Below are 16,946 nucleotides of genomic sequence, written 5' to 3' on the forward strand. Positions count from 1 at the left end.
AGGATCTTCATCCAAAAGGGAGCTGCAACAGGGCAGCGCAGAGAGCACGACGGAAACAAGCTTTGAAAGTCAGAGGGCTGCAGCTCTGGCGTGCCCAAGACACTGGGATGATCAAAGGTCCCCAGGGGCCTGGAAGGAGCAGAGGTGCTGAGCTGGGCTGTCCCCACGCTGCCCGTCACTGCACTAGGACACGATGGGCTCCTGCCCAGGCCCCTGCAGGTGCAGGAACACCATACAGAGAAGCTCCCGATACACCCAGGAAAGCAGGGTGCTATTTTTCAGAGCTGCAGTTTGACGTTACCCCAGAATCACGAAAGGCAAGCCAGGAAGGCAGCGATTCTTTTCGATGCAGGTTTCTTTTCAACGCGCCAGGGAGCTGCACATTCCCCCCGAGCACTTCCGCACCCCTTCTAGCAGGGAAAAGGCAGCAGACAGAGGCTGGAGTTCAAGTACTTTATTCTCTTTGCCTGCAGCAGTCCGTTATTACAGTCGCAGGCTGATATAGTACAGATCCCGGTTGGAAACATACACAGCGCAGCTTTCTCCTGCACACCCACAGGGCTCACCACAGCACACACGGGAACAGGGCTGGGGGTAAGGCGAGGGGCCACGTGCCCACCCCAGCAGGGCACGAGGCAATCGCGAGCAAAGCATGGGCTGCAGCTCCATGCTCCGATACTGCAAGAGCAGAGCAGCGACACCCACAGCAGTTTGCTTCCTGAATATCAGGGAGCTCGGGATACCCAGCAAGGCAGGGGCATCTGCACAGCGCACAACTAAAGCCACAGATCGCTGCAATGCATTACTCCAGAAACTGCAAATAAGTAATCTCAAAAGAGCATCACCCCTCAAACGAATCTATTCCCCTCCACCCATTTTTAGTTTTTTTTTTTTTTTTTGGAATGTGGCAAGTTAAACTTTCACAGTGACTATGTGCCTGGTTACAAAGTTGCGCTCAAACAGCCCCTGTGGCAGTTGCATTGCTAAACTGATTCTTTACCACTTAAAAGCAGTTTGTGTTGGTCAGGGTGCTGCCTGCGCCCCACAACAGGCAACCCCCATGGCAGTGCAGCCCTCCCAGGCCTCACCGGCTTCCTCTGAAGTTCAAAGCCTCATGAGACGTGGGACACGCAAAGAGCAACGAGGCAGTCATGATTTCTGTTGTGTCATTTCATCTCCCCCCTCAAGGTAATAATTTTTGCTGAAACAAAGCTCAATTTTTTTTTCTAAATGAGCAAGTCAGAGTTCAAAGCCTACCCTTTCTGTTCTCAGGAGGATTAACAGCAGGTTTTAAGAAACAATTTTAAAAAGTCAAGTTAAAAGCCCACACAAGACACCTCTGTTTCAAGTCAATTCTTTGACACAGATGTAACAGCAGGCAAGACTGGCTCAGGCAGAGCGAGCCAGGCCATGGAAAATGTGGATTTCTGCTGAAGTGACAGCAGTTTCCAGGACTTGTGGCTGCTCCCAGCCTGCGCGAGCTTCACCAGGGCGCTCGGCCGTCAGTGAGAGGAGCTACAGCAAGCACGGCGCTGCTGGGGCAGGCGGCTGGCCTCAGCCTCAAGTCACTGAGCTGCCGCCAGGTTCTGCGGGTGTGCCACAAGAAGGGGCAGCAAAGCTGGTTTAGCACTTCAGGTTTTAGGTCCCCGCTACGCCACGGAACCGCAAGCCCTGCTTTAGGTGGGCAGTTCGTACGGCTCAGCCCTAGGGTGCAAAACTACCCGAGGAATTCTTCTTCCTTCCGCAATTAACTGCGTTTCCTGCCTCTCCTGCCAGGAGAGACTTGGATGCTGGAGAGCTGGCTGAAGGCAAACCCACGGCAACAGGAACGGCTTCAGGGCAGCCTCGGGGAGGCGCGCTGATGGCGTGAGCCTGGTCCCTCCTGGCCAGGCTCTCTTCTGGACACATTTCATGACACTCGCACACGGCCTGGGAGGGAGCAGCAGCAGCAAACGCTGCTGCTGAGAACACCGGTGACAGCTTTGCCACCTGGTGTCCCTGGGATCACCCCAGGCTGTCCAGTCCTGAATTAACTTCAGTTCCCAGAGATTCTGACGACTTTGAGACACCGATTTCTTTAGAACTAAAGCAGCAGCTAAATTCAAGTTAATACAAAATAAAGCAATTGAGATTAAGTAAATGAGGTGAACATGATATCTACGTAAAAAAAAAGCGATTTCCCCATCGGTATTTCTTCAGGAGGCTTCCCTCAGCGTAACACGGGAGCTCAGCGACGTGGAAGCCCTGGCTGTAAGGGAGCGTTTCCCATCGTGCTGCACCACCACGCGTTACGCTGCCAGAACACAACCCAAGCTGCAGCTGAGAAAAAGCATTAAACCTCCACCCGCACCCACAACAGCCGGCTGCCCTTCAGCAGAAAAAGCTTGAGTACAATCCAGATGATTCAACTGCAGCGGTCTTAGCTTCACTTGACTGTATTTAAATAAAATAAGGCATTTAAAAAACTAACAGGCACTAAAATATCCTCCCTCCTCACGCCACATGCCAGGCCAAGCCCCGCGTACGCCGCAGAGGACAGCCTCCTCCCAGCCTCCTGGGGCAGGCTGTTGGACAGTTTGTGGATGTCAGAGCGTGAGAAGCCGTTTCCTTGAGGCAGCGTAACAAGAATATTCAGCACAGTCGGCTTCCAGCCGGTACCTGGGTTGCTCGGTTCAAGCCTGCGGCCGCAGCGTTACCATTAGGACAGATGAGGAGAGGGCTGGCCCCCGGTAACCACCAGCAAGGAGCAGGCAAGCTTCCCTCCCGCTACAGCTCCCCCCGACCCCGCAGCGCGCAGTCTTTGCTCATCCCGTCGGCCCTCAGAGCTTCTTCAAGCGGCTGTACAGTTCCCTTTTGCTCCTCTCACCAGCCCAGGTTCGGCTTTTGGTGCGAAATCTTTTCAAGTCTTCTTTGAAGTCCTCGTGGTGCATGGGGCGGTAGCTCTGGGGCTCGCAGAAGCTCTGGGGAAAGAGAAGCTGGTTTCACCTCGGCGTGCCAGGAGCAATGGTCTCTGAGCATCGCCAAGAGCCTGGCAGCAGCCGCTCAAACAACTGCCACCAGAGCGAACAGATCTGAACCCACTGAGCTGGAGCACAAGCAGGAGTCGCATACCAGGCGTTCGCGAGCAAAGCCGAGTGACACTGAGATTACAGCTACTTCAGAAGCGGTAGCTATCAAACGAAGGACTTTCAGCCCTCTACACAGAGCTCTCACCCCACTTTCCTGGCAGACATCAATATTTAGTGCAAGCAAGCTAAGTAAGCCTGTCCAGCGTTCACCTTGAAATAACGAAGATGTGAAAAACGCATCTCCAGGCTGGGCAGCCCCTGGCTCTCCCAGATCCGAGAGCAGTGAGCGCTGCCATCGGCTGTTCCGTGCTGCCACCTTGAGGCCCTCGGTCCTCCCAGCTCAGGAGAGCGCGGCCAAGGGGCCAGAAACAACCCCTGGGGCATCCACAGCCACACAGGAGCCTGCAGATTGCAGGAGAGCCGAAAAACACGACTGTCGTGAGCAGCAGCAACCCCGAGCGGGCCCAAATGCTGCAAGACCCAACATCCCAATGAGGTGGGAAACGGTGCGGGGGCAGACATGGGGAGCAGCACACAGCCCTGCCCCTGACACGCTGGCTGCAAAGGGGCTGAAGGAATCCCTCCCACCTGTTTGAAAGCACAGCAAGTCTTGGAACAGGAAGGTGATCTAAGAGATACTCCAAAGTGTGAGGCCCTGACAGGGACTAAAGTGAGAGTCAGACCATAGCCTAGTTTGTGCCAGAACAAGGAGAAATAGCATCCAGCTGAAATGCTAAAGCACCAGAAAACAAGCAATGCAATTAGCACCATCCTCACGGCACTGGGAAGAGCTGCTGGGCATCTATTAGTCTCCTTTTCTGAATTAGGGGTTGAAAAACTCAAGCTTTGCGCTTCCAATTTTGCTTTCTTGGTATAGCAAGAGACTTGACATTTCCATTCGTCATACAGCAATTACTGTCAGGCCTCTCTCTTCCCTCCTAGTCCTTGCAGGCTAAGCAGTCTTAAATTCCTTCTCTGAATGACATTTTGAACTCCTGGTTCTTATAAAAAGGCGGAAAACAGTTTTATATTTTACTCTAGAGACAAGCAGAAAAACATTTCAGCTATGGCAGCAAGACAGCTCTAAGGTACGGAATCCGCTTAGAGAAGTGAAGGGAACATCACTGCCAGATGTTAACTGCTCTCAGTACAGGAGAGCACTGAACAAAGCAGAAAAAGCCACCGCAGGAAATTGGGGTATTTATCCTTTCTTCTCTTTGAAGAAGAAAACAGAAGGGCTGAATTTAAGTGCATTACTTACACGGCACCTTAGGAAGAAATCCCTGTAGCCCCCCTTCAGGACATACAGCTCTGGGTAGTGGAGGTTGGGGTATTCATTACCCAGCCTGTCCCGCTCCCTCACAAACCGGCACCTGCAGCAGGAAGAGATCCCACATCACGGCTTGCATTCGACAAGTAACGCATGAAGACAGTGCTCCCCCCGCGCCTCCTGTTCCCTGGGCTGTGGTAGCAAGCTGCTGCCCATTAGGGAAACACCAGCAAGCCATGCTCACTGCAAAGGGCGGCTAACTGGATCGCACTTCCTACTTTTAAGCGTTCCAGCGCACCAGCAGTATCTACTCATGACAAACCACACGTTAAGCAGCATGCCAGCACAAAAACTGGTGCCTCCATGAAAGCCGTGCTCTCGACCAGCAGGGCAGTCAGCTCATGTCTGGTGTTGTGGGATAACTCACATCCGTGGGCCCCGCTCCGAAGAGAACTCGCAGTGGAACACTATGATCACCCGTTTGTTCTCCGATGGCAGGATCGGCTTCTTCAGCAAGAAGTCTTCCACGTCCTCTTCCATATGTAGGTTTACAGCACCCTGTAGAGGCAGTCACAGAACCATTAAGGTCGGACCAGATGATCTTGAAAATCTTTTCCAACCATCCCCCTGCTACCAATGTCACCCACTAAACCACGTCCCTAAGCACCAGTCGTGCCCAAGTAAGAGGGGAACAGCAACAAGCCCATCCCGCCTCCTTGCGAGCTCTCCCCTCAAGTTTCCCAGAGGAGCTTGGCATTGGGAACAAAGCTTCAAACCCAAGCAGAATGTTACGCACAGTCTAACACTGCCCTGAGTGGCTGTGACCAGCCCCAGGTGGCCATTTCAACAGTAGGAGGCTGTGGCTAGTCGGATTTCACTTCCCACCTCACTGTTTGGGGGCCAGCCGGCTTACTCGAGCAACAGACCCCATGAACAATTACGCTTTCCACAGCCCTTTGTCCTACAGATGAAGTGACCATTTAAATGAAATGCAGTATTCTAATCTTAGCTCCCCTGGATATCAGGATGCTGGACACTGGAACGTCTCACATCTTCCTTTGGATGCATCTCCCTGCTTGCCACACAGGCCACCTCCTCTGGTTAAGGAAAGGGAAAGGCTCCCTCCTCAGAGGGCAGTCACTTCAGGGACCAAGTGAGCGCTCAGTATCCTGAGATTCACGCAGTGTGCAGGCATAACGAGATCCCAAACCTCTCTGGGCTACCCGGGCACCTCAGCCAGAAGATACGCATGGTCTGAGACACTTCTAGTGAGGAAGAGCCCCACATGGTGCCAAGCGTCCCCATTTTGCCCAATAGGCAACTTCAGCCAACTCCACGTTGCTCTTACAGAGTCAGCAACATACCTTAATGTGTCCTCCTTCATACTCATATGGGTATCTACAGTCAATTATCACACATTCCTTGATGAAGCTTGCAAATTTTCCAGTCAGCACAGACACAATCTGAAAAGACACACACAAAGAATACCCCCACAACAATACAGTTTAGATGTTTTGAGATATTTTTCTTAAATGAAGAATTTTCCTTACTGTCCCTGGAACACATACCATTTCCGAGTCAATGTATTTTAAATCTTGATGCTTCCCATCAACAGTGTGGAACAAATAACCCTAGAAAACAGAGAGCATTTAATTGAGAAATTCCAAGCGTGTCCCACATACTTGGTAGCAGAGCATCCAGCAGCTCGGTTCGTAACACAAATGCTTTATTGACCAGAATCTCTTCAGCAAAGCGTAAGAGTTAAAACAGAATTCTAAAACTTAGGGACAGATTTTCTTTGGCTCCTATACTGAAGGGATTTTGTAAGTATTTTTGAATGACAAAACAATCACTTCACATCTAACTTATGAAAGCACCGTTCCCAGTGACAACCTGCACTATTAGTGTGAAAATGTACCATTGAAGGGAAGTGCTTCGCTTGGGCTGGTTCGAAACATCACTACCAAAAGAGACAATTAAAACAGATCAATTACCTTTGAGAAGTCACCAATCAGGTCTCTTTGATCACTGTCCAAAATGCTTTCAATCTCTGCTGCAGAGGATTGTGTCTTTACTATCTTCAGATTCTAGAGGGAGACAGGTTAGAGATGAACACTGAGCACTGACAGCAGAGACCCCTTCCCCACAGCGTAACAAAACTCTGTTTGCTGACACCCTGAACCGTGACTCAGTTTCCCTTTTGGATCGCAGGGAAAGAGGCTCAGGAGCACGCAACCAGTGCACCGACTCCCCTCAGCCCCTACACTATGCACAGAGAAGGCAGTTTTGGCAGATCAGCAATTCATTAACCTTCATAAACTAGGCAACTGTATTTGACCTTCCCCAATTAATTCTCTACCACAACACTGAATGCCAAGCCACCAACCGTTGCATCTTCGGATGGTGTTCCGGGCAGGCTTTTCCTCTTCTTGCTTTTCCCTGGAGAATTCTCTTCCTGCGATCTCTCTATCCTTTTCTGGGTAGTTCTGCCTACGCCACTGGGCAGAGATGAAGAGCCAAACAACCGGCATCGTTTGGCCTACAAGGAGAGAAGTTAGAGTTGTCTAGCAAAGATTAGAATTAGAAATTAAGCCAGCCTCAGGCTTTCAGACTATTCAAAGTTTTGCCTTATATAAGACTGTCACTGCATAGCAACAGCAGGAAGTAAATAGGGTCATCTAAATTGGGGACCTACATTGCCAGTAACACTTGTCTCTCGCTGTGCAGACTGGGTGAGCTGAGAGCACAATGATGTGCTGGCAGAGTGCTTTCTATCAATTAGCAGACAATCTACCCGCAGATTAAAAGCCTGCTGCTGCGAGACTGAACTGCCCTCACAGTCTATTATCAGAAGATTGGGCTACAGGCATTTCAGGTAAGCCTATGAAAAATGTTTTCAAGATATGTCAACAAGTATCCGATAAGGGAAGTCAAAAAAATCTTCCGCATTTATGAAGTGTTTTAGTAAAAAGAAAATTAACATAGATGCACACAATGAGCATTGTTCTACACTGACACAACCTTCCAGGCATCAGGCTTTAGCAATTACAAAATAGCATAGGGTTTTTATACTACACCTTGTTTTATTAGGGATGTAGGAACAGAGACAGTGTGATCGCTTTTCCCAGGAGTGAAAAATGGATGCCAGAACAAAGTTCCCGTCTCTGTTCTGCTGTGCTCTGCTTGAACACTCACCCGATTGTCCGTTTTCTTCATGACTAGCGGTGCAGTCCAGAGGCTTGCCACGTCAGATGGCATCTCCTCATCGTTCTGGGAAATGAAGGTTCACTCTCATTTATTTCACCAGGGACAGACAATGTAAATATCTAAGGCTCTTGCATAGCTTGGGCAAACATTGCAATTTAATACAGCTGCCAGAGCAGGTTGAGGAATTCAGCTCAATTACTAGCCCAATACTCAGTAAAATAACAGAACTGAAGTGACGCATATTGGAACCGGTAAGTTATATCAATTCATTCATTACTTCCAAATTACTTTCCATTCTTCCAAAGCATTAAGCATTTCAAGTTCAATTAGAAACAGCCTTCTATATAAGTGGCTTGAAAGCAAATATTACCTCTAGCTCTTTCAACAAGTTTTCTTTAGAAAAACCAACTACTCAAATAATTCTCTCTAGCAATGCAATTCAGCTACCAACAGAACAGCAGCAATACCTTTAACTGCTGCTCTCCCACCAAGTAAATACCATTGCCTGCACTAGGAAACAGCACATATAAAAACAAAAATGGAAGCATTGCAAGAGATAACTCAGTCTTTCAGGAATCCCTAGTACCCAGCTTTTTGCAGGCCGACATAATACTGCACTGACTTCTAGAGCATACATGAGCTGCAGACATTGTTGGCAGACTAACATTATATAGAGATGATTTTCAAAGTGTTGATATTTTGTACATACCTTCAAATCTTGCTCATCTAAGAGCTCTAGGAATCCATCATCATCTTCGCTTTCAGAGGAAGTTAGAGAAGACTGCTGCTGGAAAGCTGACCTCTGGTTTTCCAGCTCACCCGTGGGTATTTCGTTAGATGGAAACTGAGAAAAAATACTTAGCTTTACCAATATTCTCTTTACAGTAGGATACTGCAAACAGATGATGCCATGCTGCTCACTGAACTACAGAAAAGATGGAGGTTATCCCAGCACTTGGAATACATGGACTTGAGCAAACCCCAAACTGAGTTCCAGTACTTTATTTGATCCTTACAACTGCAGAGTGCTTCATTAGCCTGGTTACACAATAATCCTCTTCTCTTGAGGAAGTTATTCAGTGAAGATGCAAAGGGGAGGAACTGACAGTGTCACAGGAACAGGAGTATTAACTCCATAGTTCCCAAGTACCAGATCAGGAGTACTAAGCACAATGAAGTACTACCAGATTCAAGGAGTGGAGAGAAGACTTGGCCCCCCAGTTCTGTTTCTGTGCAAGGATCCATCATGTTTGTTTTCTAGTTGCTTCTGCAAAGTTTTGCAAAGCAACAGCACATCAAGTAATATTTTTTCTGCATGTCATATCTGGATAAGATCCAGTTGCATCTACATAGTTGGCTTCATTGTTCCCAGTGCATCTGCATCAATATAAATATCCATTTTACTGATAACGGAAACAATTACAAATTAACTTCATCTACTCTGCACTAATGTCCCCATTCACTTGACTTACTGCAGCATAGCCTCAGCTCTGCATTTACTCATCTTCCACAGACTACAGAACAATCTCCCTCATGAGCCAAACACAAGAGTGTTCTCATCTGACAGACAGATGAGCTTTCCTATTTGGCACATGAGTAGTGACAAGAAACAGCAGTGTCTTAGAACCACGATGCAATTCTTCCTCTTCCCTAACAGTACGCACGCAGAGGATTAGGTGGGAATTAATTGTCTAGAACACCGCGGTACTTACTCCCTGAGCTGAGGAGGAATTCTGCCTTTGTCCAGGAACACCTTTTCCATCATGGGAACGGATGTGCACAGAACTACGAGAAGCTGGTTTGGTTGGCTTCTTAAACTCGAATGATTCCTGAATTTAAAAAATAGAAAAGTGATCGTTTTACCAAAATAACAAACTGTGTAAGTTGCTAGGATCACTGCATCTTCTCTCTTTAAGCTGACATGTTGGATATAAGTTCCCTGCTGCCAACAGAAATCGGAGTGCGAATGTTTTCAAAGTAAAGATGTTACAATAGTGATTCATTTAACATAACCAAGCTTTCATCCTCTTGTTATCTGCAGGTTTAAGGCTTTTTTTTTTTTAATTCCTTTTGGCAGTCAATTTCTCTGCAAAAGAAATTATTTTTAAGGCAGCCGAGGCTGTGGCTTGGTCAACAGAACTACATTTGTTGCTAGGTGACAGGCCCCTGCTCCTGAGCACCGCTTTTCTGCAGAGACCTGTCGATGGCATGTCCAGCAGCCAGGCCTTACAGACCAAGTAGGTAAAAGAGCATTTGTGCTGCTGGGGAGCCCAGGTTCCCCTGTATCACCAGTGGAAAAAAGATACGGTGATCCATGCAGCCTTCTGGAGGCACCCCTTGCAGCTATCCAAAGGTAGCACTAAGAAAACATTTTGCCTTGCCACAGACTAGTCAGGTCCGATAGCACAAAGTCAGTCCTGCATAGTCAAAGCCTTCCAAATTTTTAACAACCTGTAGTCAGTTTGCAGCCACTATAATCAGTGTTGTCGCACTTCACTGCAAGTTTCCCCCAAATAAGCTGTGCAAAAGCTTTGTCATGTCTGAGCTGTAGTCTGGCAGGCACTAATCGAAGCCTCTTCCACCACACCTGCTGAGGAAGGGGCATGCTAATTCAGCTTCCTTGCTATCGCCTCTTACACTACCATCTCCGCAGACAAAAAGCAATGCTTACGTTCTCCTTGTTTTCATTTTGCTCTAAGAGTTGAAAAGCATCACAATCCAGAGAATCTGAATGGTTTCTCTTCAGAGCGGGACTGGATCCCAGGAGCCTCTGCTACAAAATTCATAGAGAAAGGCTAGTTTAGTACCATGCTGTAACCTTTGCACAACCAGATTTTAAGCAAAAGAGGAGTTAACAGGAGTATAAGGCATTCATCTGCAAGTTGGGGCACCTATGTGCAGGAGCCTTATGCTGACACCTCACGCAGGTATCAAAATGCAGTGCTCCAATTGCATTGGTGACAAAGCTACATCACTGAAATTTTACATCAACACGTGGACAAGATTTCGAGTTTAGAAGCTGTAAATTTGACAGTTTTCAAGTCAAGCACCACAGCAGCTGTTCTTGAAGCCAATAAATTAGCAAGTTGTGGGACAGATCCAACTAAAAACACTTCACACACTAAATCCTTTAACATTTGCACAAGATCAATACCACCCTCACTTACTGGCAGTGAATGTATTCTTCTGAGAGGCAGTCGAATGCTACAACAAAAAAGAACCAAGATTACTATCTTTTAAGAGACAATGTTGAAATAAATGTGAGTAGAACTCACTTTTTTTTTCAACAAAACTATAAGCTAGAGGCAAATCCAGAAAAGTCACTGAACAAAGAAGTTAAAACACAAAGATACTTACTTCAGTCTGCTAGATTCAAGAATCGCTTTCTCAAACCTGAAATTGAGATGCCCCACAGTTAACAAAAGATAGACTAAAAGTCAACCTTTTATTTAGGTCAGAGTGTTATGCTAAACAGAAGCCAACATGCTTTTTGATGACGCTTTGTCCTTCCCAAGAGGTATTTATAGCCAGCTTATCCCCTCCTAGTTTTCAAAGCACTAACTGGAATCCTGCTCTCTCCTCTCAGCATCATCTAGACAAGAAGCTAGATTAAAGGAATAAAAGCTCAGTAAATCAGGAACCAAAGGCATTTGGCCCCCATAAATAAAGGGGCAAAGGATCTTTTCAAAATTCTCATTGGGAGAGGCAAATTCCAAGCTAAAAGCAACCTCTTGGTACCAGTTAAGGCATACACAAGCAGAAGTTACAGTTTAAGTGTTGAGGTCAAAACCGCAGCTTACATGTGACTTGGTGCAGACCCTTGTAAGGCATCAGTGTCACACACAAACGGTTGGGTTGGTACAACACCAACTCAGACCCAAGACTTAGTACTCTGGGACACAGACAAGACAGCGAGCCAGCATCTGCACAGCACTAAAGCACACGCTTCTAGAAGTTTAAGAGACAAGAACCCGCTGCACACACGCCAGCAAATGAAAAAAAAGCACATCAAGCTTCTCATCAGCCTGCATTGGTTAGTAGTACAACATGAAACAGGAGTCGGGCTTAGCTTAGGGTTACGTACGTTTCCTCCAGGATGTCGTTGGAGGTCAGAGGACTGGGTGAATCCAAAGCACAACCTGCATAAGACAGACAGCATTTTCTAACAAGCAGTGTCTGAGCACCAAGTAAATGCAAGTTATTGGGCTTCACTATAGCATTCCCCCAAAAGACGTTGAGTCACCTAACATGGAATAATCTTGGCTTATACCCTCACATATATCTTACTAAGTCATTTAATCCTTTAGGGTTTTTTAAGCCATGTTTTCAGTTACATCTTAGCTAAAAAAAGGCCGTTTTTAACACATATTAGTGCACTGGGAATAAAAGCAAGAACTCCATGAGCAAAATAACACAAGCAGAACATTACAACTACAGAGCATCTTCTCAGTACAGGCAAATACAAAACCTGCTTAAACACAGATCCTCTAGGAGCTTACAGTATTCACAAGCCCTAGTGACAGGCACACACCTTACCAGAACACCTCCCTAGGATCATCACAAGACTTGTTGCTACTTCAGTGACTGATCTAAGCTAACAGCTACAAAATTCACCCGGCTAACAGGACAGGCGGTGGTCTCAGCACAGCAGAAGCCTTACAAGTATTTTGTAAACACTTGAGACCTGCTTTGGAGGCAGGAAAAAAAAAACAAGAAAGTGGAATAACCAAGCTGGCTGTATATCTATCTCCCCTTGTGGCTTGCCAGCTGTACTCACTGTCTGGCTTCCTTTGAAGACAGAAATATCATGCACAAACTGGTGCATAAACTCCAGTGGAAGCACTGGACCTGTGAAGTATCAGAGGCTTCTCTGAATCTACAGATTATGGGGTAACTGCTTATTTTATTTTCACTGAAAATCCGTCTCACCCAGAGGGGGAAAAAAAAAAAGCAAATCGAGAGTACTTCTAGGCAAATATCAGTCCTAAAATGCAGCTCCCCAGATTTCAAGATAAACAGCCAGCTTCTGTATGCAAAAAGCCACAAACAAAACCCAAGCCACAAAGGAAACCCTGCTGAACAGCCCTGATTCAAGCGCGCAGGGCAGGTTAGCACAGTTCGGGTTTAAAGAGAGAAACCACTCAACTTGCTTTCAAAGTTACCACCCTCCAAAGGGCAGAAACCCAAACTGGTCCCATCCAGAGCGGAGCGCAGGTACGTGCTGGATCCTATCAGTGAATAACCAGACGCTATCTCTCAGAGCACAACCCCAGCGTGCAGCACTCCCAGGCCAGTAGCTGCCAGCCACCACAGACCGGAGAATAGCGGGGCTCCAGCTCGCTGGGGAAGCCTATCTCGGGCTATCTCGAGCAGCATTCGTCTTCAGCCACCCCTGCTGCACAAGGGGCTGATCCACTCACGATAAGGCGTTGACCTACTGCCACGCACAGAGCAGATCAAGGCAATCAGAAAACGTCCTGATAACCTGGGGTTTGTCTCTCCAAATCATGCTGGAGCACAAAGCAGAACAGGTCAGTAGCCACGTCTTGCTTTTCTTTTTTTTTCCCCCTCCTTGGGATGAGTTATCTGTGTCAAAGAGCCCCCATCTGGAGCCAGAACCAGTTTTTCCTCCATGCTAGCTCTACTGCTAACGTGCTCCGGGACAATTAAAAAACCCACAACCCAAAACAGGGACGGCAGGAGCTTCGCTGAGGGATGGAGATGTGCCTGCCTTCCGTGAGCTTGAGGATGAGAAGCAGCTACAGGGAGCGCTAGCTCTGTATCCTAACCCTGAAAGCAGAGTACAGATGCAGTGCCCTTCGTTCCTTACCCACTTTTATCCCCCGAGAACACCCCACCTGAGTCTGTTGACTCCGATGACACCGTTCTCTGCAGACCGCTGGTATTCCTGTTTCCCGGATCTTGTTCAGCGTTTCCGTGCTGACTGTAAAAGAAGTTCAGGGCTCATTTTAAATGTTCGTAAAGTGAGGAATACAGCAGAAGAGGACGTGAAGGCAGCTATACAGCACAGGGAAGCATACCCGGAAACATTTACTGCCGGCCAAGTACAAGGACTCCTGCTTAGCAATCCTGCAGACTTCCGTGCGCTCTGCGCTGCTGAACACACGGGCAATGCCACCACCAGATCACTGCACCCACAAACATGCTCAGTGCCTTCAGGGACCTCAGTTTCAGTATTTTTTAATACAAATGTGTAGCATTGATGTTAGAAACGAGGCTTCCAAACGAGAAAGATGAGGGGTGGCTGGAGAAGGGGGTGTGCAGAGGAAATAACACAAACCACGAGGGTTTTCCGAAACTATGCTTTAGAGTCCCTCGTGATCTTGTACCTTCACAAATGAAGGTTCTAACATAACAAAGCAACACCCCGCAATAAAACTTTAGGACTAAAACCACTTCAAACGTGGAGTAGGACACCGGTGCCTAGAGCCCTGCCAGCATCTCCCATACAATTCTCAAGAAAAACCTTTATCAGAGCCCAGTTATCTTCCTTGGGACTGCAACCCTCTCTGGCAGCCACTGATTTAATGATTGCTTTGCATCCAAAAATGAGCTTGAGTTAGACAACTGTATTTTTTTTTTTTTAACTAGTTAGGTCTCAAGTTTTGGCTGATCACCTAAGATCCTCCCCGCCCACAGGACCATCAGATGAGCGTGTGGGTGAAGGGGCTCGAGGCACCCGGAGCCCAAAGGAGCTGCAGCGGGCGCAGGTACGAGCGCTGTGCTGGGCTGGCAGCGCCCCTCTCCTTCCCGACAGCCCGACCCCCGCAGGTACACGCTTCCTTCACACGTGGGCAGGGTCACAGCAGCTTCGTTACAGGAGATGCACATCGTGCACAGGGATACCCCGCGTTATCTGAATTACGGGAGGAGCTCCTGCGGGGCGGCTTCTCCTCTCACACCAGGTAATTCGAAAGGTGCGCCAGGGCACAAAGTCAAAAGGACAGAACAATGAACGTGGAGGGGGCTGGCGTGAGTTGCTCACAGGAATCCCAGGAATCTGAAGGAAGGGAGAATCATCAAGAAGGCAGATTACAGAAACGAAAGTGATATAAAGCCAAAAAGCAAAGGGCAAATCGCAGGGGGGGCTCTCAGGACCACGCAGGAGGCCAGAGCAAGGCCAGAGCCGTAGGAGAGACGAACCACGGAGCTGGGAAAGAGGAAAACGTGCAGCCTTGGAGCCAAGCACAGGGAAGGGCTCGGGGGCGAGGCAGATGCCCAGAGATAGGAGAAGATGGTGGCACGTGGTGAGCCACCAGGGGAGGAGGAACACGGCCCAGCAGGCAGCAGGAGCCCCAGCACGTGTGGGCAGGGGAGCAGGGCCCAAGCAGGAGGGAGAAAAGGGCGGCAGAGAAGGGGGAACGCGGTGGGAGGAGGAGCGCCAGGGGGGCTCCGGGCTGCAGGGGAGGGGAGGGGAAGGGAGGGGAAGGGAGCTCTGTGGGGCAGGGAGGGCATCGGGCACCTGGCGAGGAGGGGGAAGGGAGTCCTGGGGGCCTCGGTTTGGGGGCAGCACAAGAAAAACTACTAGGGGGGGGAGGTATGAGCTCAAGGCCTTGCGTTTTGGGGGTGGAAGAGGCCCTCGAGGCTGCAGTTGGGGGGGGGGGAAGAGTTCCTCAAGGCTGCAGTTGGGGTGGGGGGGGGAGATGAGGCTCTTGAGGGTGCAGTTTGGGGGGGGGGAAAGGAGGAAGATGAGGCCCTCAAGACTGCAGTTTGGGCGGGGGGGGGAGAGAGGAGGAAGAGGAGACCCTCGAGGCTGCAGCTGGGGGGGAGGAAGAAGAGTTCCTCAAGGCTGCAGTTGGGAAGGTGGGGGGAGATGAGGCCCTCGAGGCTGCAGTTGGGGGTACAGGAAGAAGGGATCCTCAAGGCTGCAGCTGGGGGTAAGGAAAAAGAGGAGGCCCTCGAGGCTCTAATTTGGGGGGGGGGGAGGAAGAAGAGGACCTCGAGGCTGCAGCTGGGGAGAGGAGGAGGGGGAAGAAGAGACCCTCGAGGCTGCAGTTGGGGGTGGAAGGAAGAGGAGGCCCTCGAGGATGTAATTGGGGGGGGGGGGGGGGGAGAGGAAGAAGAGGCCCTCAAGGCTGCAGTTGGGGGAGGGAGAAAGACGAGAAGGCCCTCGAGGCTGCAGTTTGGGGGGGGGGGGGGGGTGGAAGGAAAATGAGGAGTTCCTCAAGACTGCAGTTGGGGGGGGAGGAAGAGGAGTTCCTCAAGGCTGCAGTTGGGAAGGGGGGGAGATGAGGCCCTCGAGGCTGCAGTTTGGGGGGGGAAGGAGGAAGAGGAGGCCCTCGAGGCTGCAGTTGAGAAGGGGAGGGCAGAGGAAGAAGAGTTCCTCAAGGCTGCAGTTAGGAAGGGGGGGGGGAGAGGCCCTCGAGGCTGCAGTTTTCGGGGGGTGGGAGGAAAACGAGGAGGCCCTCGAGGCTGCAGTTGGGGGGGGGGGGCAGGTAGCTGAGGCCCTCGAGGCCCTGTTTCTGCAGGGGGGGAAGGGCAGAGGCGCCCCCCGGGGCCCTGCCGGAGCAGAGGGGACGGGACCCCCTGGGCCTGGCCTCACGCCTGGGGAGAGGGCGGAGGCCTCGTTCCGGGGGGGAAAGGAGGGGAAAGGAGAGGAGGGGAGCGGAGCCCCCGGCCCTGCTCTGAGGGGAGCGGAGCCCCCAGGCCTCGCTGAGGGCCGGGGACAGGCCCCGGGGGGGGGGGGGGAGTCACTGACCCGGCCGAGCCGCGTCCCAGCTGCTCCATGGTCAGGCGGAGGTCGGAGACCGGCGAGAGCTCGGCGGGGAACAGCGCCTTGACGGCGGCGGGGGAGGCCGGCGAGAGCAGCAGGAGGCGGCGGCGGTAGGAGCCTCCCGGTGCGGCCTCCATCGTTCCCCCCGGCCTCCTGTCAGCGCCGCCGCCCGCCCCGAAGCTGGCGCCAAAGCTCCCGCCGCCAATCGCAAGGCCGCTCTGCGCGGCGCCGCGAGGGGGGCGGATTTTATAGCCGGGTCGCCCCACCCACCGCCCGCTCGCCGGCCAATCGAAGCGGTCGGAGGGTCAACCTCCCGGCTGGTTGACAGCTCTTCTGCCCAATAAGAGAGGGGTGTAATGGGGGACTACACTTCCCAGCATGCCACCGCGAGGCGGGCGACGCGCTCACTGGTTGCCCGCCTCGCTCTGGCATGCTGGGAAATGTAGTCCTCTGCCTCGGCGAGGCGCCGCTTTGCCTACCCGTCGGAGGCTGTCTCCCTGCGACCCTCCCCCCCCCCCCCCACAGGGCTCGAGGGGGAGCGGATAAAATGGGGGAAGATGAGGAGAAAGGGCACAAAATGGGCAAAAAACGGGGCCTCGGGGAGCCGAGGGGCCCGGCCCGTGCCATTTCTGCCCAAACGAGGTCCCTGACGGCGATAAACAAGCGG

At 50.4% G+C, this 16,946-nt stretch overlaps 1 protein-coding gene across 1 annotated transcript; it reads right to left on the reverse strand.

Annotated features, from left to right (window-relative positions):
- Positions 1 to 439: 439 nt before the first annotated feature.
- CDC25A (cell division cycle 25A) lies at positions 440 to 16,509 on the reverse strand. Its single transcript, XM_083827626.1, has 16 exons — positions 16,265 to 16,509; positions 13,404 to 13,489; positions 11,630 to 11,684; positions 10,903 to 10,938; positions 10,713 to 10,749; positions 10,217 to 10,318; positions 9,258 to 9,374; positions 8,255 to 8,389; positions 7,534 to 7,608; positions 6,725 to 6,877; positions 6,333 to 6,425; positions 5,907 to 5,969; positions 5,703 to 5,801; positions 4,766 to 4,896; positions 4,330 to 4,441; positions 440 to 2,960 (listed from the first exon to the last, which is right to left on the reverse strand). Exons 1-16 carry the CDS (start codon positions 16,414 to 16,416, stop codon positions 2,820 to 2,822), a joined length of 1,587 nt encoding a protein of 528 aa, XP_083683752.1. The 5' UTR covers positions 16,417 to 16,509; the 3' UTR covers positions 440 to 2,819.
- Between the last annotated feature and the right edge of the window lie 437 nt (positions 16,510 to 16,946).

Source organism: Anser anser (genome assembly GCF_964211835.1).
Source record: "Anser anser genome assembly, chromosome: 2".
Taxonomy (NCBI): Eukaryota; Metazoa; Chordata; class Aves; order Anseriformes; family Anatidae; genus Anser; species Anser anser.